At 40.7% G+C, this 26533-nt stretch overlaps 1 protein-coding gene across 3 annotated transcripts in view; it reads right to left on the bottom strand.

The window, feature by feature from the left end:
• The window catches only part of bsna (bassoon presynaptic cytomatrix protein a), a 169085-nt gene that overhangs the window by 124630 nt on the left and 17922 nt on the right, over nucleotides 1–26533 (bottom strand). For all 3 annotated transcript variants that reach the window (XM_082517578.1, XM_082517579.1, XM_082517580.1), the window contains exon 2: nucleotides 8625–9435. In XM_082517578.1, coding sequence (XP_082373704.1) covers nucleotides 8625–9435 — 811 coding nt within the window. The remainder of the gene's footprint in view (nucleotides 1–8624; nucleotides 9436–26533) is intronic.

Below are 26533 nucleotides of genomic sequence, written 5' to 3'. Positions count from 1 at the left end.
GACTGCAAGACCAGGCTGACCAACCTGTGCGCTACCTGGATTGATTACAAGAAGGCCTATGACTCAGTGCCCCACAGCTGGATACTGGAATGCCTAGAATTGTACAAGACCAACAGGACCCTAAGAGCCTTCATCAGGAACTCAATGGGGATGTGGCATAAAACACTACAGGCCAACTCCAAGCCCATAGCACAAGTCACCATCAAGTGCGGGATCTACCAAGGAGATGCTCTGTCCCCACTGCTGTTCTGCATAGGCCTGAACCCCCTCAGTGAGATCATTAACAAGACTGGCTACGGATACCGACTACGGAACGGAGCAGTTGTCAGCCACCTCCTGTACATGGATGACATCAAGCTGTATGCCAAGAGTGAACGAGACATTGATTCACTGATCCACACTACCAGGATATACAGCAATGACATTGGGATGTTATTGGAGAAGTGTAGTCGGATGATAACAAAGAGAGGGAAGGTAGTCAGAACTGAGGGGATCGAGCTACCAGAAGGCAACATTGATGAGACAATGAACATCCAAGAATACATTGGGAAGATGGCCCCAACTGACCGAGTGCTCAGTGAATACCTCAGGCAGCAGAAACCCAAGAAAGAGGAGGGAGACGAGGAAACATCATGGAAGGACAGGCCCCTGCACGATATGTACCACCGGCAGATAGAGGAGGTGGCTGATATCCAGAAATCCTACCAGTGGCTGGTCAAAGCTGGACTGAAAGACAGCACAGAGGCACTAATCATGGCAGCACAAGAACAAGCTCTGAGTACAAGATCCATAGAGGCTGGGGTCTATCACACCAGGCAAGACCCCAGGTGCAGGCTGTGTAAAGATGCCCCTGAGACAATCCAGCACAAAACAGCAGGGTGCAAGATGCTAGCAGGCAGGGCATACATGGAACGCCATAACCAAGTGGCCGGCATAGTATACAGAAACATCTGTGCCGAATATGGCCTGAAAGTTCCGAAGTCAAAATGGGATACGCCCCCAAGGGTGGTGGAGAATGACCGAGCTGGTGGTGAAAAAAATGGTGGTGGCTAACCAACCGGACATAGTGGTGGTAGACAAACAGAAGAAGACGGCCGTAGTGATCGATGTAGCAGTTCCGAATGACAGCAACATCAGAAAGAAGGAACACGAGAAACTGGAGAAATACCAAGGGCTCAGAGTAGAGCTCGAGAGGATGTGGAGGGTGAAGGTAACGGTGGTCCCCGTGGTAATTGGAGCACTAGGTGCGGTGACTCCCAAGCTAGGCGAGTGGCTCCAGCAGATCCCGGGAACAACATTGGAGATCTCTGTCCAGAAGAGCGCAGTCCCGGGATCAGCTAAGATACTGCGCAGGACCCTCAAGCTCCCAGGCCTCTGGTAGAGGACCCGGGCTTGAAGGATAAACCGCCCGCAGGGGCGTGCTGGGTGTTTTTTTGATTTTTTTTATATATACACATATATATCTGGTATGCATATTTAGTAATCTGCATACATTCTTTTTATTGTACATGTATTCATACCATTCCTTGCATATTTATCATTCCATCCATCCATCCATCCATCCATCCATCTTCATCCGCTTTATCTTAGGCTGCTGCCCCGCAGCTTAATAAGCAAAGAGGCCCAGACCTCCCTCTCCCCAGCCACCTCCTCCAGCTTATCCGGGGGAACACCAAGGCGTTCCTAGGCCAGCCGAGAGATATAATCTCTCCAGCGTGTCCTGGGTCTGCCCCGGGGCCTCCTCCCGGTGGGACATGCCTGGAACACCTCACCCAGGAGGCACCCAGGGGGCATCCTTGTCAGATGCCCGAACCACCTCAGCTGGCTTCTTTCAATGTGGAGCAGCAGCTGCTCTACTCTGAGCCCCTCCCGGATGGCCGAACTTCTCACCCTATCTCTAAGGGAGAGGCCAGCCACCCTTCGGAGGAAGCTCATTTCTGCCGCTTGTATCCGCGATCTCGTTCTTTCGGTCACTACCCACAGCTCGTGGCCATAGGTGAGGGTAGGGACGTAGATCGACCGGTAAATTGAGAGCTTCGCTTTTACACTCAGCTTCCTCTTCACCACGACGGACCGGTGCAGCATCCGCATTACTGCAGCTGCAGCCCCAATCCGTCTGTCGATCTCCGGCTCCCTTCTCCCATCACTCGCGAACAAGACCCCGAGATACTTGAACTCCTCCACTTGGGGCAGGAACTCATCCCCGACCCGGAGTGGGCACTCCACCCTTTTCCGGCTGAGAACCATGGCCTCAGATTTGGAGGTGCTGATTCTCATTCCCGCTGCTTCACACTCGGCTGCGAACCGTTCCAGTGCGAGCTGGAGGCCCTCACCCGATGAAGCCAACAGAACCACATCATCCGCAAAAATCAGAGATGAGATTCTGAGGCCACCAAAGCGAAAGCCCTCTGCCACTTGGCTGCGCCTAGAAGCAATGGGCCAGACACCCCATACTCCCGCAACACCTCCCACAGGACACCCCGAGGGACACGGTCGAATGCCTTCTCCAAGTCCACAAGACTGGTTGGGCAAACTCCCATGCACCCTCAAGTATCCTCGAGAGGATAAAGAGCTGGTCCAGTGTTCCGCGACCAGGACGAAAAACGCATTGTTCCTCCTGTATCCGAGGTTCGACTAGCGGACGAACTCTCCTTTCCAGCACCCTGGCATAGACTTTCCCAGGGAGGCTGAGGAGTGTGATCCCCCTGTAGTTGGAACACACCCTCCGGCCCCCTTTCTTAAAGATGGGGACCAACACCCCGGTCTGTTAGTCCACAGGTACTGCCCCTGATCTCCATGCAACATTGCTGAGGCGTGTCAACCAGGACAGCCCTACAATGTCCAGAGCCTTCAGGAACTCGGGACGGACCTCATCAACACCAGGGGCTCTGCCACCAAGGAGTTGTTTAACTGCCTCAGTGACCTCGCCCCCGGAAATTGGCGGGTCATTCCCCTATTTATCATTCCATATTTATTTATATATATATATATATATATATATATATATATTATATTTTGTACACCACTATTGCTTGTGAAGCTTGCACACAAGAACTTCCCTCACATGTGCTGTACCAGTGTACCAGTAATGCGATGTGACAATAAAAGTGATTTGATTTGATGAGTATTCTTAGTTTTGTATTTTCTTTTTTGTTTATTTTTAAGGGTTTGTGGTTAAAGTCTTATAGTTTTGATTGTCTTTTTTCTGTGTATTCTTTGTCTGTTTCCCCAGTCATGTCTCTGTTTATTCTCCCTTTGTGTTTGTCAAGTCTGTATGTCTCAGCCTTAATGGTAGCATCCTGTTTTATTTTGATAGTTTCTTGTCCCGCTTGTATTCAGTTTTGCTTCCCCTGTCTGACTAAGTTCACTTGTGCCTTCTTTTGCCCAGCTGTTTTGCATCTTCCTAGTTACCTCGTGTGCGTATTAAAGTCCTCAGTTTCCCTCTGGTCTTCATCATGTCATTGTTGTACTCCTCGATGTTGTGTACTCACCTTGTGTTTTCGTTAAACTTGCTGGTGCTAGCTAATAAAGCTGCACTTTGAGTTTACTTTAGTCTGAGGGTTCCTGCATTTTGGGTATGCTCTCCACCTACCACACAGCACGCCTTGACAATATTTTCTGTTACTGAAGCGTGCAGAGGACTTAAGCCGTGAATTGATTACACACTGGATTATGAATTCAAATTATTTTCTTGTAAATCAGTAAACAGTCAGTTTAATTTTCACCATTCAAATTTTTTCTGTTGGAGTTTTTTTGGTAACTCATTGAAGTGTTATTGAGTATTCATAATCAGCCACTTTGCACGTACAGTGAGTGAAAGCATTGGGTAAACTGAATCCGACCAAATTAAATCAAGCTATCAGAACTGAATGGACTCCTATTGATAAGAGAGTTAGAACAACTAAAAGAAACTTTGATTAACATGAAAGGTTAATCGAATTAAGAAATTAAGACATATATGTATGTAGACTTACTGGTCATTTAATCTAGCTAATTTTAACTGATGCCCAATGCCGGTAAACTATCGTGTCCTAAATGTCATGCAGCTACAGTATCTGCAACTAGATGGTGAATCACTGTTGAGAAACCCCATAAATCTGTGAATCTTGGCCTATCCTTTTGTTACCACTATTAGTACAAGGTCACGGATACAAGCAGCGGAAATGAGTTTTCTCTGAAAGGTGGATGGGCTGTTCCTTAGCGATAGGGTGATGAGATTATTCATTTGGGAGGGGTTCAGCGTAGAGCCGCTACTCTTCCACATCGAAAGGATACGGCTAACTCCATCATCTCCTGGGTAAAGTCTTCAGACCAGGCATGTGTTAGCAGCCAGAGGCCACAACATAGACCCGGGTATGCTGGAGCGATTACATCTGTCAGCTGTCCTGGGAAACACTCGACATTTCCCCGGATAAGCTGGGGGAAGTGGCAAGAGGAAAGTTTGGGTTTCCCTGCTGCCACCACGACCTGACTGACAGATAAGCGGAAGAAAATAGCTCGATGTTTTCTTGATTTGTTATGGTAAAATGGCCTGTATTTGTATAGCGCTTTACTAGTCCCTAAGGACCCCAAAGCACTTTACACAACCAGTCATCCACCCATTCACACACACATTCACACACTAATGTGTTATGTTAGATTTTACCTTGTTCAAGTGGTTGTCATGAATTTTCAACAATCTGCATCATTAATAATGCACAGCAAGTCGCGATTTATTCATCTTCCAGATGTTCTCATATTTTAGAAATACATGAACATATATTACATTTATATTTTTTCATATCATATATATAAGTATTTTTCTTCTTCGCTGTCTGGATCATAACATGTAATGTTGATAATGCACAATGCAAGGTGACGCACAGTTAATCAACATGATTCGTTATCGAAGAATGTCATAAATGGCTTAAAACGCCTTTCTTATCAGTTTTTGACATTTTCCATTAAACGGTTTTGACATTTAACTAAATATTTTAGTGTTTCTTAGTTTTAGACTAGTCAATTAGTCTACTTTTTTCCCCTCATTTAGTTGAGTAAGAATTTAGTCGCTTTCCTAGTGTGCAGATGGGTAGGTAATTATTACACTAATGCAAAAGTGCTATACCATTTGCAAAAGAAATACAGCCCGCTGACATGACAATATAATCCACAGTTTGTATATTCAGTGCATGATTCCAAATGACTCATCATTGTGCACAAATGCCAATTAATGGCATGAAAGCCAAGTTTCATAAATGCCACCTTCTTGAATTAGATACATCGATCATAATCTCTCTCTCATCCTGCTCTTTGGCTGGATAATTGATGTCTCTCTCCTGGTTTGGTGTTCTCAGTGTGAGATCAGATATGCAACTTGGAGTTCTCTATAAGACGACTCGCTCAGTTAAAGTACTTTTCTGCATTTTTTTGAATAAAACAATTTGGTTAAGCCTCAACATACAGGTGTAAAGAATTAAAACTTTGAGCGAGAAAATGTCTTGTGCCTTTTTGTGCCATTTATTTTTCCTGTCTTCTCCTTTTCCTATTAAAATATAATTAATCATAAAATATAAAAAACATGCCTTTATTAATTGTATTCTAGCGTTCATGTGGTATTTTCTGTTCGTAAATACCCATAATAAAACATAGCTGATTCCTAATATAGCTAAAATAATCTCTTTCCTTGCCTGGCTGCATCTGTTTAATGTTAAATTATGCAAATCAAATCAGAACATAGCACAGCAGATATGGAGCATAGCCCTGCTTGTCGGATTACTAGGGTACATGGTACACTGATTAGAAGTGATATTAGTGGATAATGTTTAGATTAGGTATTAATCTATATCTGCAGACATAACATGGCTGGATCCCTTCACACACAGAAGTAAAGGAAGAGTTGTTTTTTTTTGTATGAGTCTAGATATCTCAGTGGAAGCAGAAAACCTTCAGTGTGTATTTTTTTTTCCTAAAAGGGTGGGAAAGAAATGTGTGGATTTCAATATAATAAACCCGAAAAATATTTAAGGAGTGACAGACAGTCGTCAGTGTTCGCTTTGTGCATTATTGGATGTTATGGAGCATATTTGTTTAATTATGGCATTTAAATGTTTTATTTTTTTATGCTTATGCTTACTAATCTCATGCTGTTGTTAGTAAATAAGTCATATTAATATTGTAATTTGCTTTGCATTAATAAGGTTTGCAGGACAGAACTGTGGGACCATTGACTTGCAGGGACATTGAAAACAGTGAGAATGTTAACAGGAGAAGAGAGCTGATCCATAATTCATACAAACCCAAACAACAGCAGGACCAGAGAATTAATCGGTACAAGATGGAGGGTTTGTGACTCAAATGCAGCAAACAGATGCAACATGTTTTCCCTCCATCTCTACCATTCTACAGATATATAGAAGATAATAAAGGGCTTCTTCACCTAAGTATATTGAGTTTTATGCTGTTGAGTTATATTTTCTCTACAGCAAATCTCTGTTGGTTCCTTCAACTGATTAACATCACAATTTATTGCACAGGTTTAATGCATGAAGGATGTGTGTGTATGTGTGTGTGTGTGCGTGTGTGCATGTGTGCGCGCACGTGTGTGTGCGTTTTCCATAAAGGGCTGTTTGAGGTTAAAGTTAGGGTGAGTGCCAACATCAGTGAGTGTCCACAGACAGTATGCGTGTGACAGTCTGTCTATGTAGTGTTGTTGTATGTGTGAAGCTATGTGAGTGTATACATGTGTATTTTGTGTTTTTTTAATATATAACAAGTCTGTGGCTTATCAATCTCTGCCTTTCCCCACTTCATTAGCTTCATTAGCACAATCCACTGTTATCAACATGTACTACTCACTCTCTCTTTCCACCAATTGACCTTAGAACTGAAGAAGCTTCTCGGATGAGAGGTGAAACGTCTTCAAGCAACTTAAAGAAGTCCAGACGCTTTTCTTTGCAAGCTCCTTTGACCACTCTCTCTTTCCTTCACATACACACACTGGACCGCAAGTAGAGGATCTGCAAATCTGATCTAAGTTTCGTACAAAAAATGATCACATACGAGCCTGACAGAAGTTGCTATCCTACAAATAGAGTAGGAGAGCTCAAAAAACACACAACAGCGGTAAAACCTTGACAGGCTATGCTGATAATTACTTAACATTAACACTGCATCCTTCACAGGAAGCTGACACCCTGCATATAAGCTCTAAAATCATCTTTGTTCTGACTATGTATTATGCAACCACCAGCTCCAGGCTAACACATTTTAAAGGATGTGTTTTGTGACGTAAAAGTATGACGACACAGCAAGTGTTAGTGATAATGAACAGGATTCCACATTTACTAAGCTGTATTAGTTTCCTTTTTTTTAAAAACAGAAAGAAGACTTTTACTTGCCAGCACAATCTGTGAGTGTTCTAACCCTGAATATAATTAGCCATTTACTATGCTAATTTGTTAGCATGGAGCAATGGGGGTGAATGATGTACTAGGTACATACTTCTGGTTTCAGTGTGCCAAAGCAAATGAAAAATGAGTCACAACAACACAAACACAGTTGTTTGTTTAATTCAGCGGAGTGTTTGTTGTGGTGTCTGTGAATGAGAAGCGCCTGTATCTGACAACAGTGGGAATCAATGAGTGTCGGCATGGCTAATATATCAGAGAGAGCCTTATGCTTTTGAATCTAGTGAGGTTGTGCTCTCTGTCTAAAGTCTTTCTGCTCAGAGATGTTGATATTTGATATTAGTCATCAGATGCTGACAAGAGGCTGATAGTTTGACCCCATCACCAAAGGCGAGCATCGACCTCTCAATCAAAACGAGACTCTTAACCTTTTTCCTCCTCCTCATCCCTACATACACCTCTGAACATCGCACTAATCCATCCTTTCAACTTGTCTTTTGACTGCAAAATACAAGAATCCTTGGCCTTCTGTCTTCACATCACACCTAAGTTGAGTCTCATTTGTGACCCATGTGTCATGTCTTAGCACACTAATGGAGATTCTGGCACCAAGGAAGTGCTGTCACTTGATGAATCTACATATGCACAGTCTATCACAAATAAAGTTCTTCATGCAGCCTTTGTACTGCTTACTCAAACTGCTCACTGTTTTTATATAAATGACATGTATTTCTGAGAAAATATAACTTTATTCTTTCACACTTCCGGGCCCAACACTGCCCTCACCTTAAGCCATTTCTCCCATTTCTTTGATCACTGCATTTACTCCCTTCTTTCGGTCACTCACATCAGTTCAATCTGATCCAATTCAAATGTGTTTTATTGGTCAAAAAAGAAGTGCCTCTTCAAGCAAAAACTTCTCTCACTCCCTCTCCATATCTGTACTTCTTTTCATTCACTGACTCAACAGGCCAGAAAAAACATCTGAAACCATCTCTCTGTTCGATCCATTCTTCAACATTCAGAGTTTAACTGCGTGGCCCCCTTTTTTTCTGTTATTTCTAAACATTTAAAACTGAAGGATTGCCTTCTGTCCACCAATAGTATTAATTTGATAATTACCTAAACAATTAGTAATGAGCCTGATCATATTATTTATTCTATTGATGCATATATAGTGATATCTTAAAGCAAACAAATGGTCATGCAAGCACCTCTTGACTGTTAAATCTGACCTACCTCAGTGAGGTGGGGGTTGGGGTTGAATCCACACTGGTTGCAGACAGTGGCCTTGCACTGGGTGCAGGTGTTGTAGTTGGGTACAGCCGGTGGGTTAGACAGCTCTGTGGTGGTGCACACTGGGCACAGCTTGCTGCTCGGCATGGGTGCTATCTGTGGCACTGAGTATGGTGAGGTGGGTGTCACACCACGGTCAGGAGACAAAGAAGGAGACCGACCTGTCCTGGAGCCGCCGGAACCACTGAAGTCAACTTGGAGGTTTCGGCGAGAGGCATGTTGACCAGGACTTTGACCTCCATGACCCCCCATGCTAGATCCAGCTGGACCGTGACCCATCCCTTGACCAGACCCTGGGCCCTGCCCCATTCCAGAGGCCTGGCTGGACTGCATATGTCTAGGAGAGGTAGGAGCTTCGTGAGTGGCCAGGCGGTAAGGCTCACCAGCTCTTGGCCCTATTCCTCCACTGCCCATTCCTCCTCCCATTCCCCCCATTCCTCCTGCTATTCCCCCCATTCCTCCTCCCATTCCCCCCATCCCTCCTCCACCTAATCCTCCCATTCCTCCCATCCCTCCTCCCATTCCCCCCATCCCGCCTCCACCTATTCCTCCCATAACTCCTCCCATTCCCCCCATCCCGCCTCCTCCCATTCCTCCCATCCCACCTCCTCCCATTCCACCCATTCCTCCTCCTCCCATTCCTCCCATCCCACCTCCTCCCATTCCACCCATCCCTCCTCCTCCCATTCCTCCTCCTCCATGGCCTCCTTGTTGCATGCCAGGCTTGGGACTACCCATTGAACCCATTGGACCCCTAGAAGAGACAAAGCAAAGGAAAAAAAGTCAAAATCAGACGTTTCTGTTAAAATCTCTAAAACAGAAATTCATTCAACCTTCCCAAAAAGTGACAGCACACTGGCACTGCAGGTTAACTGATATTTAAGGAATTTGGATCAGGATATTGTTTCTTACACTCACCATAACCAAAATTATACTAAGGCACAAGTGTCATAAACAAATAAACAGTGGGCTTCTCTGGAAGGCAGTGTTCCAGCAGTAAACATTGTTGCAAATGTTTTCATAAGTAGCTTACATTGTCTACATTAATCTAGGTTCTTAAGCAGAATTACATTTATTTGTGGGTAACAGTCGAGATTACATTAAAATATGCCCAGTTATTATTGCTGGGACTAAATCACTCTGTACTGAAACACCAAAACATTGCCATTTATTTGTTTCTATTTCTTGCATATAGGTCAGACAAAGACTAAAAACTTTTTGTCTACAAAGGCAACACTGTATGTATTGTTGTAATAAGTAAGAAAAAATAATGATTATTGCTTTGGTCTGAGTTTACTTTGATTTTCTCTTGTCTAAACAGGGTTAAAAGTAAACATGCAGGCTTAAATATAAAGATGCATTCACTTAAAGCTTTTAATTAGTCAGGCTAAAGACTCTATTTTTAACTTGGAAAGGCCAAGGCCAATTAACTTCTCATTAGTGATCACAGTTGACTACAGCTGGTATTTTCTCTTTGCAGGCATAAAAAGGAATTGTTTAACAGCACTCGGTAAACTGACTGCCACTCAGAACAATTGAAAAGTCAAATAAACTCAGTGAAGATCTAAGAATGAGAGTTGTAGATTTACTCAAGTTTCAAATGTCTCTTGGAGCCATTTCTAAACAACTGCAGCTTCCAGGATCATCAGTTCAAACAATTGTCCATAACTACATGTTATTTGGATGTCATCGCTTTGCCAAAATCTGGAAGGACACCCAAACTCTCACCCTCAGATGAGAGGAAATTGGTTAGGATGTTCAGGAACAACCTGGGAACAACTACTCCTCAAGCCTGCCGTGATTTAGAATCTGCTGTAACACCAGCGCGACTGTCCACAGTGAGTTTTACATCATCATGGACTCAAATCAAATCAAATCACTTTTATTGTCACATCACATGTGCAGGTACATTTGTACAGCACATGTGAGTGAAATTCTTGTGTGCGAGCTTCACAAGCAACAGAGTTGTGCAAAATACAATAATGTAAACAAGCAAAATACAAGAATGGCTACATCTGAAACTAATAAATATATGTACAATATATAATAGTATATGCATTTCTGGATGTGTATACTGAATATTTTTCTACGTGTGTGTGTGTGTGTGTGTGTGTGTGTGTACACATATTTTATGTGTACACATATTTTACAAATTAAATAGTGTAAACAATAAAAAAAAAAATATATATATATATATATATATATATACATATATGTATATATATATATATGTATATAAAAAAACACCCAGCACGCCCCTGCGGGCGGTTTATCCTTCAAGCTCGGGTCCTCTACCAGAGGCCTGGGAGCTTGAGGGTCCTGCGCAGTATCTTAGCTGTTCCCAGGACTGCGCTCTTCTGGACAGAGATCTCCGATGTTGTTCCCGGGATCTGCTGGAGCCACTCGCCTAGCTTGGGAGTCACCGCACCTAGTGCTCCGATTACCACGGGGACCACCGTTACCTTCACCCTCCACATCCTCTCGAGCTCTTCTCTGAGCCCTTGGTATTTCTCCAGCTTCTCGTGTTCCTTCTTCCTGATATTGCTGTCATTCGGAACCGCTACATCGATCACTACGGCCGCCTTCTTCTGTTTGTCTACCACCACTATGTCCGGTTGGTTAGCCACCACCATTTTGTCCGTCTGTATCTGGAAGTCCCACAGGATCTTAGCTCGGTCATTCTCCACCACCCTTGGGGGCATCTCCCATTTTGACCTCGGGACTTCCAGGTTGTACTCAGCACAGATGTTCCTGTACACTATGCCGGCCACTTGGTTATGGCGTTCCATGTATGCCTTGCCTGCTAGCATCTTGCACCCTGCTGTTATGTGCTGGATTGTCTCTGGGGCATCTTTACACAGCCTGCACCTGGGGTCTTGCCTGGTGTGATAGACCCCAGCCTCTATGGATCTTGTACTCAGAGCTTGTTCTTGTGCTGCCATGATTAGTGCCTCTGTGCTGTCTTTCAGTCCAGCTTTGTCCAGCCACTGGTAGGATTTCTGGATATCAGCCACCTCCTCTATCTGCCGGTGGTACATACCGTGCAGGGGCCTGTCCTTCCATGATGGTTCCTCGTCTCCCTCCTCTTTCTTGGGTTTCTGCTGCCTGAGGTATTCACTGAGCACTCGGTCAGTTGGGGCCATCTTCCCAATGTATTCTTGGATGTTCCTTGTCTCATCCTGGACTGTGGTGCTGACACTCACCAGTCCCCGGCCCCCTTCCTTCCGCTTAGCGTACAGCCTCAGGGTGCTGGACTTGGGGTGAAACCCTCCATGCATGGTCAGGAGCTTTCTTGTCTTTATGTCAGTGGCTTCTATCTCCTCCTTTGGCCAGCCTATTACCCCAGCAGGGTACCTGATCACGGGCAGGGCGTATGTGTTGATGGCCCGGATCTTGTTCTTACCATTCAGCTGACTCCTCAGGACTTATATATGTATGTATATATATATATATATATATATACATATATGTATATATATATATGTATGTATGTATGTATGTATGTATGTATGTATATATATATATATATATATATATATATATATATATATATGTCAATGCTTTTGCATTCTTTCGGAAATGTAGCTGGGTAATTATGTCATTGGCATCGATGAGCCACTGTCAATATGTGACATATTGAAATCGCGTTTGAATTTGCGCTTGTTTTTTTGCTTTCACTTTGCAATCGCGTGAACTGTGTATAGAGAGCGACAGTACTAATTGGTGAGTGATGATAATTTGCGCACCAATTCCTCTGACATCGTCTTATCAATTGTTAGCTTACTATGCAAACATGACAAGTGAAATCTCCCGCAGCAAGCTTAAACATGTGAGAGGTTGATCACGCAGAGAATCGCTGACCGTTATGTGTGGGTGTGTGTGTGTAAAAGCAGCAGGATGTCAGGAGTCCGAACCACAAAAGAAGCACGTATTCTCGGAAAAGTGGTTGCAGGAGGTGAGCTGGCTTCAAACAAATGATGAACGCACAGAGATGTGGTGCGGAATGTGCCGTGAAAATCCCACTCTAGCGGACAAAAACAGTGCTTTGCAACTTCTTATCTGGTGCGCGTCTTTTATTTTGACAGCGAATGCGCACATGCGGACCACTTATGTGCACCCGTGTAAATAACATAATGTTCTGCCAGGTGTGTTGTTGGTTTTCTCTCGATTTCTGAGTCGACAAGCGCCTTTGTTACTGGGACCAGTCATTTTAAGAAAGGCCCCCATTAGAACCCATGAGAAATCCAAGAAATGCATTATTGCTCAGTCTGCAATATCTTTCCCAGAACAAACACCAATTGCAAATAACATACTCAAAATAAACCTGAAAAATCTGTTTAGAACAGCGTACTATGTTGCAAAGAGTGAACTACCACTGGCAAAATTTAGCAGTCTTTGCAAACTTCAAAAAGCAAATGGCCTAGATCTTGGTTCCACTTGTCTCTTACCCGTGACTTCAGTGGAAATTTCAAATTCAGGATCTGACACAGACTGATTCATGTCCTACACAGTTCTTACAAGTTCATAGAAATTTCTGTTCAATTAGAACCAAGTATTTGAGTTGATGATTGTAATTTTTATACAATGTTGTAATTTGTTTTTCAACAATTTTTTGATTAATGTTTTGTTTCCTTTACAATATTATACTTTAATGTATAATATTGTAAAGGAAACAAAACATCAATCAAAAAATTGCTCTCTTTTTTATTCAGGCTACTTAAATTTATTTTGGGCTACCAAAAACTGAAGAGTCCCTGCCCAAAGGGCTACCAGGGATTTTGAAATTTTGAGAGCCCTGAGATATATTTATTTTTTTAATTACTTTTGTTTCAGCAACATTAAATTTAAAAACTGTACTTTTGAGTTAAAATATATATTTATAATTTTAATGAATGACAAATTAAAAAGGCATGAACATTTTTTTTGTATCGAAAAAATATCGAACCGTGACACCAAAGTATCGAACCGAACCGAACTGTGAATTTTGTGTATCGTTGCACCCCTAATATATATATATACATATATATATATATATATATAGATAGATAGATAGATAGATAGATAGATAGTATGACGTTCCCCACAATGAGTACATGTTAATTTCTGACCACAACTTTAAGCCTCATGGTTCATTCAAATATATTTTCTGCAGCTGTGGAAAAGAAAATGAAATGAGCAGCGCTGGGATACCAAACACAGCTTTGTTTTGTTTTTTTATTTAAAGTACTATTAAATGAGTGGATGCTACAGGAGAATTAAGCCTATAAATTTTTACTGATTCTACCAGAATCAATTATCTCTTCACTGCCAGAGAAACAATGGCAGCAGCAACTTTAAAAACCAGCAAAAGAATTATATATTCATTCACTGGACTCTGAACATCCACAGGCATAAACAAATTAACAGAACAGAGCTGGCTGTAGCTAGCCAACACACACACACACACACACACACACACATCATGATTCTGTAGTGAATATTTGAAGTGAGTCTTACTGACATGTACAGCATTAAGCATTCAAAGAAAAAAATATTTCTGACTTTTGGATATTTAGTGGTGAAGCATTAAAACATTTTTGCATGTGAGTCTCAATCCATCTATCCATCCATCTTCTCGAGGTTTTGGGGGTGGGAGGGGTCGGAGGCAGCTATCTATAGCCTATCCGAGGTAATACGCAGTACGCCTTAAACAGGTCGCCAGTCTATCTCAGAGACAACAGAGATTCAAACAATCGTTCACGTTCACAGTAAAACCTGTGGGTAATTTTGAATGACCAACCACCCTAACATGCATCAGACTGTAGGATGAAGTCAGAGTACTTGGAGAGAAGGTGCACAGGTAAGGGGATTTTAACCCAGGGCCTTCTTGGTATGAGGTGACAGAGTTAACCATTCCAGATATAAATACTTTTTCTTTAATTCAGCTAATTTTAAGCACATTAACAAATTAAGACAAGTGAATCAACACGTAATGGATTGCTAAAACACTAACTTTGTGTTCATGTCTTAATTCAAAACCCCAAAGAGTTGCTGCTCTAACTAGCCTCCAGTGTGTACACTAGTGTACAGTATGAAGCGTTCACACAACGCACCCCACAACGAACACAATGCATGTGCAAAGAATTATGTTTTATTCTGTTTATTCTTTTTTTATTACATGTGCTGTTATTAACTGAACGGGTTTTGTTCAAATGAAAAATGTTGATTTACTCTGAGCTTCAGCGTCACAATGGAGACTGACAAATGTTTCCGTCTATTTCTCCTCTCATCGAAAAGTTTTCTTCTTGTGGATACTCCGTCTGTGAAGAAATATCTGTCTGCCTCTATTTTTTCTCCAGTTTTCTATCTGTGCTTATTTTCTATCATTGACCTTTGCAATTTGTAAAAAAAATTCTCTTGCTCCTGCTCTTTTTGCTGACTGTCTAACATTTTGTTGCCTGTCTGTCTCTACCCATATCCTCGCTCCTCTGTTGTTTTGTTTTTCCGCTCTCTTTTTTTGTCTTTTGTCGATTCTCTTCTTTTTTCTCTCGCGACATTTTCATTTCCGCTCTTGAAAGGGAAGTGGCCCTTAAGCGACCCTGTTTGTCTTTCCTACACAAAGTCTGTCGGTCAAAGAAACAACCTTTTCTATTCTGAAGTGGAGATGAAAAAACAAACATATTTACCAGAAAAACAGAGACACTGAGTGTCAGTGTGTATTTGTGTGTGTGTTTTATAGAGAAAAGGGTGACTCAACAAAAACCTACAAGTTCATTCACCAAGCAGAGACTGAACAGCACAATACTTAAAGCTGACAGAGAAATGGATTATAGGACAGCAAACATAGGGTTGATTCTGATTGTATTGAGCTATCACTACATGGTCTGTTTTTTAAACCACTCTCTAGTCCCTTAAAGCCAGTATATTTATTGCCTGGTATATACCCACAACACTGGCCCCTAAAAAATCCATAATTTAATAATAGTATGGTGTATACAGTACAAGCTGTTTCAAAATTTCTTCCATAATAAAAAAAACATTTCAGGGACATGAGACTTAGCACTGAGTGGCATGGCAGCTATCAGTAATGCTCCAAAAGGATAAAAAAAAAAGAGAGAAGTCATTAAAGTAGTCATTTTCCACATCTTCCTGTACTCTTTTCTTCTAGCTAGCTATTAGCACCAGTAAGCTGGACTGCTCTAGTGTATTTACAGTCCTCCTGTGAAAAACTAAGTACACCCCATGATTGAGTAGCTTGTAGAACCACCTTTAGCAGCACTAACTGTTTCCTGTATAACTTTATCAGTCTGTGGAGGGATTTTGGCCCTTGCTTCAGTTAATTGAGATTTGCAGTTATCTGTTGATGCACAGCTCTCTTGAGGTTCCACCACTGCATTTCAATCAGACTGAGGTCTTTGACTGGGTCAAAGCAACTCTTTGATTCTTTTCTTTCTCAGCCACTCTGTTGTAGATTCGCTGCTACGCCTGGGATCATTGTCCTGAAGCATAATCCAGTTACAACCAAGCTTTTGCTTAGATGGCCTCATATTTGACACCAAAATATCACCCAGTCATGAACGTTTGTCATGCTAACTGATACATGTAGAGATGTAAGTTTTAGGTGTTTTTGCACTTTCTCTGAGCATTATATGTTCTAATCTTGGGATGAATTTCCAATCCTGGGTAAACTGTGACAAAACGCCAGCACACACCAGAATACCTATCAAAACTTCTGCTTTTATACAGGTGATCACACTTGCTGATGATTAAGTCAGATGCACTGGATTAGCATCACTTTGCTGATAATTCCAGTGAAAGCAATAAGGGTGTACTTAGTTTTCCTTTTCCATGTGACTGTATATCTTTGATGCTTAATATTTTTCTGCCTTTTCACACTTTATCTTCCATAAATGGACCACCACTGTGCAATACCAATTCTATGTGCAATAACTCAACTGTATATACATAACACTATTTATTACATATTACTTACGTCTTGTATATTGTACATTTTATATATATATATGTTTTTCCCTATGTTAATACTGTCCATGTGTACATAGTGCTGCAGAACTGTACCCCCCCAGCATGTTTACACTGAGTAGGAGATGCTCTGTATCTCATTGTACAACTGTATAGTGACAATAAAGGCATTCTATTCTATTTTATAAGCAGAGCAATTAATTTAAATACATTTTTAAAAGAAAAAAAATGAATTGTTTTCGTATCCTTAAAAATCACTATTTGAAAACAGTTTTTCATGCATACTTCAGAACTAATAGTAAAAAACCCAAAAATGTAAAGGTTAAGGAAAATGTTGTTTTCAAGAAGACAGCATCATGAATTGCTGTGAGTGTGGTCGACATAGGTGACAGTCCAAATAATAGGAACAGCCTTTCTCTCTGTGTGTTTACACAGTTTGGCTTTGCATCACACTGGAGACATTCATCACTGTCGCAGCCAGCCTTTAATGACCCAGTACAAATGCTTGTTCAGTCAAAGTGATTTCACCCACTCCCATTATAACCCTTAATTTACTCTGATTGTGGATGAGAGGGCTAAAGCTTGTCTGCCAATCATACATAAGTGACATTGACAGAGACAGATGAATTCAGAGGGGAAGACACAAACAGAGAAATGAGATGAAAATGTCACAGTAAGCAAATGTTAATCTGAGTGGTACTTCTTCATAAGCTGGAGTATGCCTAAAGGATGCATCATTATTGTGGTCACTTTTCAGACTGATTAGTAATCAGATCAGCTCTATATTGTCAGAATCAACTTTGACTAGTCTGGACTAAATGCTGACAGGCATTATTCTAAATTAATTTTGAGTCATTTTTTATTGCTATTTTTGACCTACAGCTGCTTAGCTGAGGCTTTAAAAAAATCAAATCTTTTAAAGACAAACATCTACAGCTGTTTTAGACTGGCTAATTCCACATTTTAGGTGTTAAACCTATTAAATGAGTACCTGTTGTTTTTTTTAGCAGTACTTTATGTGTTCAGTGGTAGTTTATGTAGATTTACTGTTTTATTCATAAAAATTGGATTTTTGCTTCCACTACACTTCAACTTGTCATCTAAGTGATTACATTTTGAAATTGTACTTTTACATTGTTCACTGAATTATCAGCTAAACCACTATTGAAAATATGACTGATGACATCAATTCATAATTCAGACTTCATTTGCAATCCTAGAAAACCCCAGAGGAGATGCTTTCACTTGCTATTGATCTTAGCTCTAGCATCCTTCTCTGCCACTTTATATGCAAAGCAAATAGAGCTTCGGGTGGGATTTACCTGATCTTATTCTCCTTAGATTGATCCATTCCTTTTGCCATCTCAGTACTCGAAGCAAAACAACTCTATTTGGATTGTTGGTGGACCCAAATTAAACATCTATTTCCTCCTTCTCCTTCATTCCTCTCCTGCCTCCATTTCTTCCCACTCAGGGCTATGGGAGAATTGCTTTTGTACGGCCCATTTATTTCCATCTGCATCCTCTTCTCTCCCATTATTTTTTTTTGTTCTTTCCTCTTCTCTTCTGTTCCCTCTTTCTCATCCCCTTCTCACCTTTCAGCATTTCCTCTCAGTTCCTGACGCATGGCTCAGACTACAGGAGTTTTGGGCTGCTCGATCCCAAATTCACACCCTCTGATATTTATAGGGGGAACTGGATCCAGAACCTAAGTCAGTGTGGATGCTCAGACCAGATTATCTCACTATATAGGTAATGAGGCAGTCTGCACAAAGACAGTGAGGTCTGAAACTGAAACTGCATGAGACAAAAAGCTGCTGTAAAGGTGCTGAGCTTAACTCTACAGAGTTAAGCTCAGCAGCTGTAGTAATGTTGCCTTTACAGTATTACTCTGAGTAATGCTAACTTTAGCTAGCATACTATTGTTGTATGTGAGTTGTGGACTGAGTTGAAGAGGAGCGTGTGTGCACCTGCCTTGGACCTTCCCTCCCATTCGGACCTCCCTCCACCCCCTGGAGCCTCACTGTATATATGTATATATCCTCACTTGGTGCCACATTGTAAATAAATCCCTCACCTTCTCTCTAAAACTTCAGAGTCCTGCGAGTGAGTCCTCTGCCTAATAATCTGTGACACCTGTATTGTCTGCATCTCCCCAAACATGTTCTCATCCACGTTCACGAAGACCCCGGCTCTGTTTTATCCCATTCAGAGTAAAGCTGTTTCCCACTGAAGCCACTTCAAAACTGTGTCTGTCCAGTTCCACCCACTGTAGTTTACAAATATGACAACCTTCCTTTGCTCCTCCTTTTTCCTTTTGTTGTTTCACATTTATGTTCTCTTCTTTGGAAAAACTCTCAGTAGATATGAATATTAGTTTGGCAAAAGTTCTATAATTGTTTACTAAGTGCATTCTGTGCACATTGTAGATAAACTGGTCTTTGATGAGAAGCTGATGGGTGATAAATTATGATAAATTAACAGACTATTACAAACTTCCATCAGTGTCTGCAGTAAGTGATGGTACCTGCAGTGTCTTAACCATTAAACAGGCTAATGTAGGAGACGGATACGACTGGCTTCTCAAAATATGTCCGCTGTAAACATGCTTCTGCAGTCAGCAGCTAGGAGACTCGACACAGACCCAAGATACAGTGAAACAGTTGTCTAAATATTGTGTTTCCTGTCTGTAAGCCCAGAAAATAAAACGACGAGGATGTTCAGTCTTTTAAAATCAGTTACATTACAGACAATAGTTATGTTAGGCTGTGTTCTGCCAGGGAAAACTGACTATGTCAGAATAACAGCAACATAAAAAAAACTAAGGTTGACAAAACATAACTTAATCATATGTTAATCCAACAGGTTATTCTTTTAGTGTGGCGGTTCACATGCTGGACATTACCTGATATTTTAAAAATAAACTGAATGAAAAACAAGCATCTATTGATTCTCATGTGGGAGAACGACACCTTGGCACACCAAAGCACTTTTTGTAGGAAGTGAACAACAAGAACTTGGCAAATATCCACACAACTACCCACGCACAAACATTTATATTAGAGCCTATCATTGTTTTTAAGAGTGAGTGGGCAGCTTCGCACGCTATTATCTGTGTGACAAGACAGAGTAAGTCTGAATTAAACCTCAAAAAGTTGTTTTTAGGTCATCTAAATTCAATTTTACAGACAGACAGACAGATAGATAATATAGCATTAAATTACAACAACAGATGGCTCAAGGTGCTTTATATTGTAAGGTAAAGACCCTACAGTAACACAGAGAAAACCCTGTAATAATCAACAATCAGACGACCGCCTTTAAGAAAGCATTTGGCAAAAGTGGGGAGGAAAAACTTCCTTTTAAGAGGAAGAAACCTATAGCAGATGCACAGGACAAACAGGTCACTGAAACTAAAAATTTGCCTTAAATTGCTGATTGGTTCAGTTAATCGGTTCTTATGATCAGCTGGCCTAAACTATTCATGCAGTTTTGATAAGATTGGGCTTCATGTGATTTGGATTTTTGATGCTCACATCTGTGCCAGAAAGTGAGATTTGTAAAAGGCTGGTGTGGTAAATTCACAGTGCAACTAATGAGACAGTTTCTAGATGTACATAGATGTAAATAGCTTGAAAGTGTTGTTTATTTTCTTAAGAAAACAGGTTGTGCTAATACCAGTCTTTGTACGTGGAGATTATATTTTGTGGCCATCTGTTCACAGCAATGTACTCAACAAACTAGTTGTTCAAAAAAAGACAGTCAGTTCCTTCATTGTACATGCAAACATTAACATCTGTTCATCTAGAGCTCAGGTTTTGCAGTCCTACCGTGACCAGTATTTAACATTTTGACCCATGTTTGCAGGGAAGGTGTGCAATGCTATCATGGAAAGTCACCATAAACAGATGAGAATACTTTGGCTTCCACTTTATGATTAAAACACATCTAAACAATGTACGCAGCTGTATAAAAGCAAATGGTAAATGGACTGGTTCTTATATAGTGCTTTTCCAATCTATCTGAGCTATCAAAGTGATTTACTTACCTCATTCACCCATTCACACCCATTTGCACAAGCACTTTTTTTTATGCTCTTTCTAAGTGCTTTCTATCTAACACGCGTTCATACAAAGTATCAGAGAGCAACTTGGGGTTATTATCTTGCCCAAGGATATTTGGCACCGCTAACCAGTTAGCTTTTTGTGATATTTAAATTCAGCACATCAAAATCTATACGAAATAGAACGTTTTTCAACACAGACCTCGGATACAATAATACATCTTGCAGTCAGTGATAATACTATCTAAGATATGTCAGTTGCTTAACCTAACAGTATGCTATAACCTGTGCGTATTAAGTCTCAAGGCGATAATCTTGTCTTTCATGGTGAAAATGCTGTCCTGTGGTTGGAATTTACGATTTAAATTTTAAAAAGGAAGTAAGAAAAGTATTCATGTTTCATGTTTTAAATTAATCCCATCTCATGAAAATATCCTTTGAGATTGGTGTTGATTTGGGTTTGTTTATTCATACCAATAAAACAAAACGTTCTCCAACTTTTGCATCTGTGACAGCTTAAGGGTTTACCATGTATACTGCTTCAAATTCTGCAGACAGGGTAGTTTAATCTCTTAGCATGTACTCACTTGATAAAGACAAAGCTTTGACTTAATGAGGGAATGGCAACACTTTAAACAGCTGTGCCATTCTCTGTGGGTGTGGGGCACTTTCACATATGCACATTTGGAGGCATATATTCAAGTGCACCATGTACAGGATGCATATTTATGCAAATTTACAAGCATAAAAACATTACAGTAAACACACAGTAGCAGACGAAGATCATTTTTACCAATCGGAGTCACTCTGAGGTAGTACACAGTAAGAGGCTTTGCTGCAAATGTGGTTGTAATGATCCCACACAGTGCTGAGAAAAGGCCAAAGCAGCCTGGATTTAAACATCCTACAAGGCTAAATAAAGTGATGTCAAGGCCTCCTCCCCCAAAAAACTGACACCTACTCTGGCTTCAGCTAAAGAAAGTTGTAGATGGTTATGGAAATATTACTGTTTTATCCTGAAACAGACCTGAAGGACAGCAGAAACAAGTTTGCAGCCTTGTACAAAAAACCTGCCGCGCATAGGATCATTTCAGCTTATTCAAGTCCTTGAATTGGACCTCTGGTTTGTGGTGTTGGTGCCTTTGAAGCATTTTGAAACTCTTTTTAAATCATCTGATAAATGTCCAATATGTTTGATACAAAGATGTGCTCTTATTTTTTGGATGTTTGAATTTGTATATTAAATATTAAGTCGCAAATATCTGAGTAAGTGTGAGAAATCCAGACAGTCTAGCTTTAACTTATCCAAATTTGGTCACAAAAAGAACATTTTAAAACAAAAATATTCTAGAAAAAAGTACATAAATAAGAAGGTGGCGGTAAAAAAGATCAGACTCTAGGATTCTATAGACCACTCCACCAATCAATAGGCGATGTCAGGATGGCTACAGTCTATTGTATAATTATGATGTGTTGCCATTTTAGAGCAGCAGTGCAATTAATTACTCATATATGAGGAGGGTTGACCAACCTACTTTCAGTTTCAGGTATTGTCAATAGCAACTACTCCTGCAGTTTTTGTATTTAAATATAAAACACCACGTTATAAAAGAATAATCGTTACGCAAGCCAAGAAAAAGTCTTCAGGAACACCACAGGTACAATAAAAATTCTCATTTAAAGCACATTCACTGTGATGCCGTGCAGGCATCTCACACTAGGAACCTGATAGTTGCTGTGATTTACAGCAGGAAAGGCTCGAGACCAGCACTTAGGGCACTAAATGGATTCTATGATACCCAGGTGCCTGTCTATGCATGTACACACACACAGCTACTGCAGTGGTTCTCATCAACCAGTATTTCTCCATCCATTCAAATCTGATAGCATTAACCCCGGACACATGAATGAAGATGCTATAAATGATAACCACTGCTGCATCACTTAAACATGTCTATGAAAAGAACCAAACCAAAAGAAGACAGATGGGATTAGTCTGTGTTTTCATGCATTTATACACAGATGTAGCATACAATAGACCAAGATTGCTTGATTGCAGTTGCTGCTGCTAAGGGTGGTCCAACCATTTATTAGGTTTGGGGGGAAATCAATTTTTCACACAGAGCCATGTAGGTTTAAAATGTTCTTCTCCCCTTTATAATAATACATTCATCTTTGTCTAATATTTAAATTTCTTTGATGATCTGAAACATTTAAGTGTGACAAACATAAAAAAAACAGGAAACGAGGGAGGGGGCAAACACTTCTTCACACTGCTGTATGTGTATCTTAGCTATTATCATGAACGCATGTTCATGCGAAATCTGCATCTTACTCGAGCAATCCTCCACCTGAACAGTGTGACAAAATGATAGTAACCCCCTGCACACCTGTCTGAATTTATCTCTCTGCGTGAGAAAAAACTCACACAAACCATTTTCAGCTGTTGGAGATGCCATCAGCATAACAATGCATAATAGACTGTTCATTATAACCCTACAAACACAAACAGAAAGACACAGCAGGCTTCATCTAAGCTAAGGGCTTGGAGTAAGGAAGAATCCAGTAGGCATAGGGGATTTGTACCTCTGTGTACCTACGCCACAGGTAGCCGCAAACCTTTCTGAAACCCTCTGTTGTAGCTTGTGCCATAACCTGATGTGCTCCTCCCTAGAAATGTAACTACAAGTCACCATCAACACTTTCTGACAACAGCATTGGCCATTTGTATTTATTTATTGTGGCCTCTATTGTAGGCAAATATCTAACCAAGCAATCAAATGACAGCATGATTTTCCTGCACAGCCCGAAAATGGTCCAAAAAAATAAAAATATCCAGTGAGTGGTACTTCTCTGGTGAAGGAGTGGAAACATGTTGCCTGGTCTGATTAATTTGGCATAAACAACACGACAGCACAGATCCTTCCTACCTTGTAATAATGGTTTAGGCTCTTATGGGGGATATTTTCTTGGCACAGTTTGAGCCCTTAGTTCCAGATAAGCACTGTTCAGATTCCACAGCCTAACATTGGGTAAAGCATCGTTGGGGTGTGGTGGAATGGGAGATTATCATCATAAATCTGGTCATTGTTAGGTACAAGGGGTTCCTAATAAAATGGCCAGTGAGTATATACATAAATGTATAGCTCTGTCACACACAGCCACACACTGTACTGTTGTAAAGAAAGAAAAGTTAAATAAACTGATTTCTAAAAAGGACAAAATGATAATATATGTATCTTATATATTTAGCTTACTGTCTATTTGAAAAGCTGGCTGGCCATGTGACCTACCAACCTGCTGTTTAACAAGCTTAGCATATAGCAGGATCCTTGCTATATGCTCTCTTAGCGTAGTGAGTGATTGATTGGGCAGCAGAATGACTGATGAGTGAAGGATTAGCATGCTAGCTTTTTGACTGACAAGATGACCCACCAGCTTACTTAAGATTAACTGACTAAATGACAGGATAAACTTGACTGAATGCATTTCAACCTGGATTTCCTGTGGACACACTGCCTTGTAAAGCCAGTAAACTATCCCAAAGACAGGTGATAGGTGAAGTAATATTAACAGTCGCACTGTGGCCTTCTTACTACTCCTCTTACCATCTGCCATCAAATATAGGCAATATTGCCACATTAAGACCCAAAATAATAATCTTATATATATCACACATCTACACAGGGAAAGTATTCAGCTATGTTGCCTACAAATTACCTTAAACTAAAACAACGTTTTCAAGATCAAATGCATTAATCGTAACATCTTTTCAAGTCTGCTGAATTTCTAACACACGTTGTCTACTGCTCTCAAAGTAGACAGCAGGGAAGTTTATGTTATCGTTGTTTTGCACTTTTCAAGTGCAACAAGTGATTTTGAATTGTGTATTTTCATGCAGGCTCAGATATTAACTGTATTAGGAAGACAACTAATAAATGCTTGACTGCTTCTTTACCTGACATTCCAGCTTTTCAGTTATATTATCAACAAAATGTTCTGCTAACTGTTAGCGAGCTATCACTAAATTGAACTGATTGTTTCAAGTCTCTGACTAGATGATGTAGGATACTATTTGACTCGCCAAGTCTCTCACTGATGATTCACAGTACAGCTGTGATGTGATTTCTCCACTAATGACAAGCTGCCTGTCTGCGTGAATGAGTGGCTACCAACGTACCTGCTCGGCTGACTAGCTCTGCTTTAGTTGGCTTAGGCACCGACATGAAAGCAGCCATATTCTGACAAACAGAAGCTGGTTTTAAAGTGATCAAAGGGACTGAGACACGGGACAGACGAGGGGAAAGAGAACAATTATCAACTTAGCATGCTGCTGCACACTTGGAAACCTCTTGTATCCCCGCCTCACTTTCCCCCTCTATGCTCCCTCAGAACGTAACGTATCAACAAAGACACATATTTATATCACCTGTGCCATGAAATCAGGGACCAAAACATTTATTTAGTATGAACATTGCAAATCTCATCAGTATTATAATTTTGCCAAGGGTCTGAATAAGTCTAAAATGTGACTAAAATATTTTAAAGAAGGATGAATAATCTCAAATCTCAACTCTATATTGATCTGTAATCTGAAATGACCACAAGCAGTTTTTTTTATTAAAAAAATCATGGAAAAGGAATGAAAAACTATAGGTTTTTTTTCACAAGCTACCTTTTTTTTCTTACATTTTGGAATAAGAAAATTCCACAGCACCAGCGGGGGTTTAAAGTACTTTCCCACTCACGGCAGAGTGAACTTCTAAAACATCCTTACCCATTTCCTCTCCACTGTAATTGGAATTCTTGTCAGCAGTGCGTTTCCTTAAGGAGAAGCAGTGAAGGAGTGCATAAAAAGAAGACACCCAAAAACCAAGAAGAAAAGAAAGAAGATGGAGAAAGTTTGTGGACCCATGACAAAGAAATATTCAACTGTTACCAAAATGAGTAGAAGAGATGATGCAAGGTATGAAGAGGATGGTGGGGCTCCACCTACATCTTCCTCACCCACATCATCACATTATGGTAAAACAAAATGCAGCCACACCTCTCTTTCTTCTTCTCTTTACAGTGTTTGTCCTCACTCTCCCCGTCTCTCTCTCGCCGTATGATCTTTATTTACAAAGAGGCTTATTTCGTTTTAATACGACTCATTTCATAATTACCCCCATTAAACAAACCAACAGGCCCAAAAGGGGATTAACAAAAACAAAGGCAGCAATGTGTTGCTGGTTAAAGGTAAGGTTACATCCACCGTTCGAAGCAGATAGTTTACAAATATTTAACGTTTGGTGGGAAAAAAATAGATACGGCTAGATAAAGTATTTAGTATTTAGTATTTATTTATTTATTGTCATTGTCAAGAACAATGAAATTGCGTTTGGGGCTTCCATACAACCCAAAAAAAAGAAGAAAATAATAAATACCCCTTAAAACCCAAGTGTACATATTTAACCCAGTGTGACTCCAATGCAATAAGACAATCCTTAGCAATAATGTTCGTAGAAATTCAGACAAAGACCTGAGAAACATGACAAAATACAACAATGCAACCCATTCAATATTATTGTACTGTGAGATATGATATCAGATATGATAGTTATCTATTTAAGAAAGAGGGGGGGGGGGGCAGGAGGGGGAAGAGAATAAAGATATGATGCACCAATGCAGACCAGTTCATTGCTATTAAGAAGTTGGATATGGTTATTGTCCGTGAGAGGGGGGCAGAGAGTTCAGGAGCCTCACAGCCTGTGGATACAGGCTGTTGGCCAGTCTGGATGTTCTGGCCTGTATAGACCTGTACCTTCTCCCTGAGGGCAGCAGATGG

This window comes from Aulonocara stuartgranti, assembly GCF_965226115.1.
Source record: "Aulonocara stuartgranti genome assembly, chromosome: 20".
Lineage (NCBI taxonomy): Eukaryota > Metazoa > Chordata > Actinopteri > Cichliformes > Cichlidae > Aulonocara > Aulonocara stuartgranti.
Note: the sequence above shows the minus strand (reverse complement) of the source record. Positions and strands in the feature narration are given on the sequence as shown.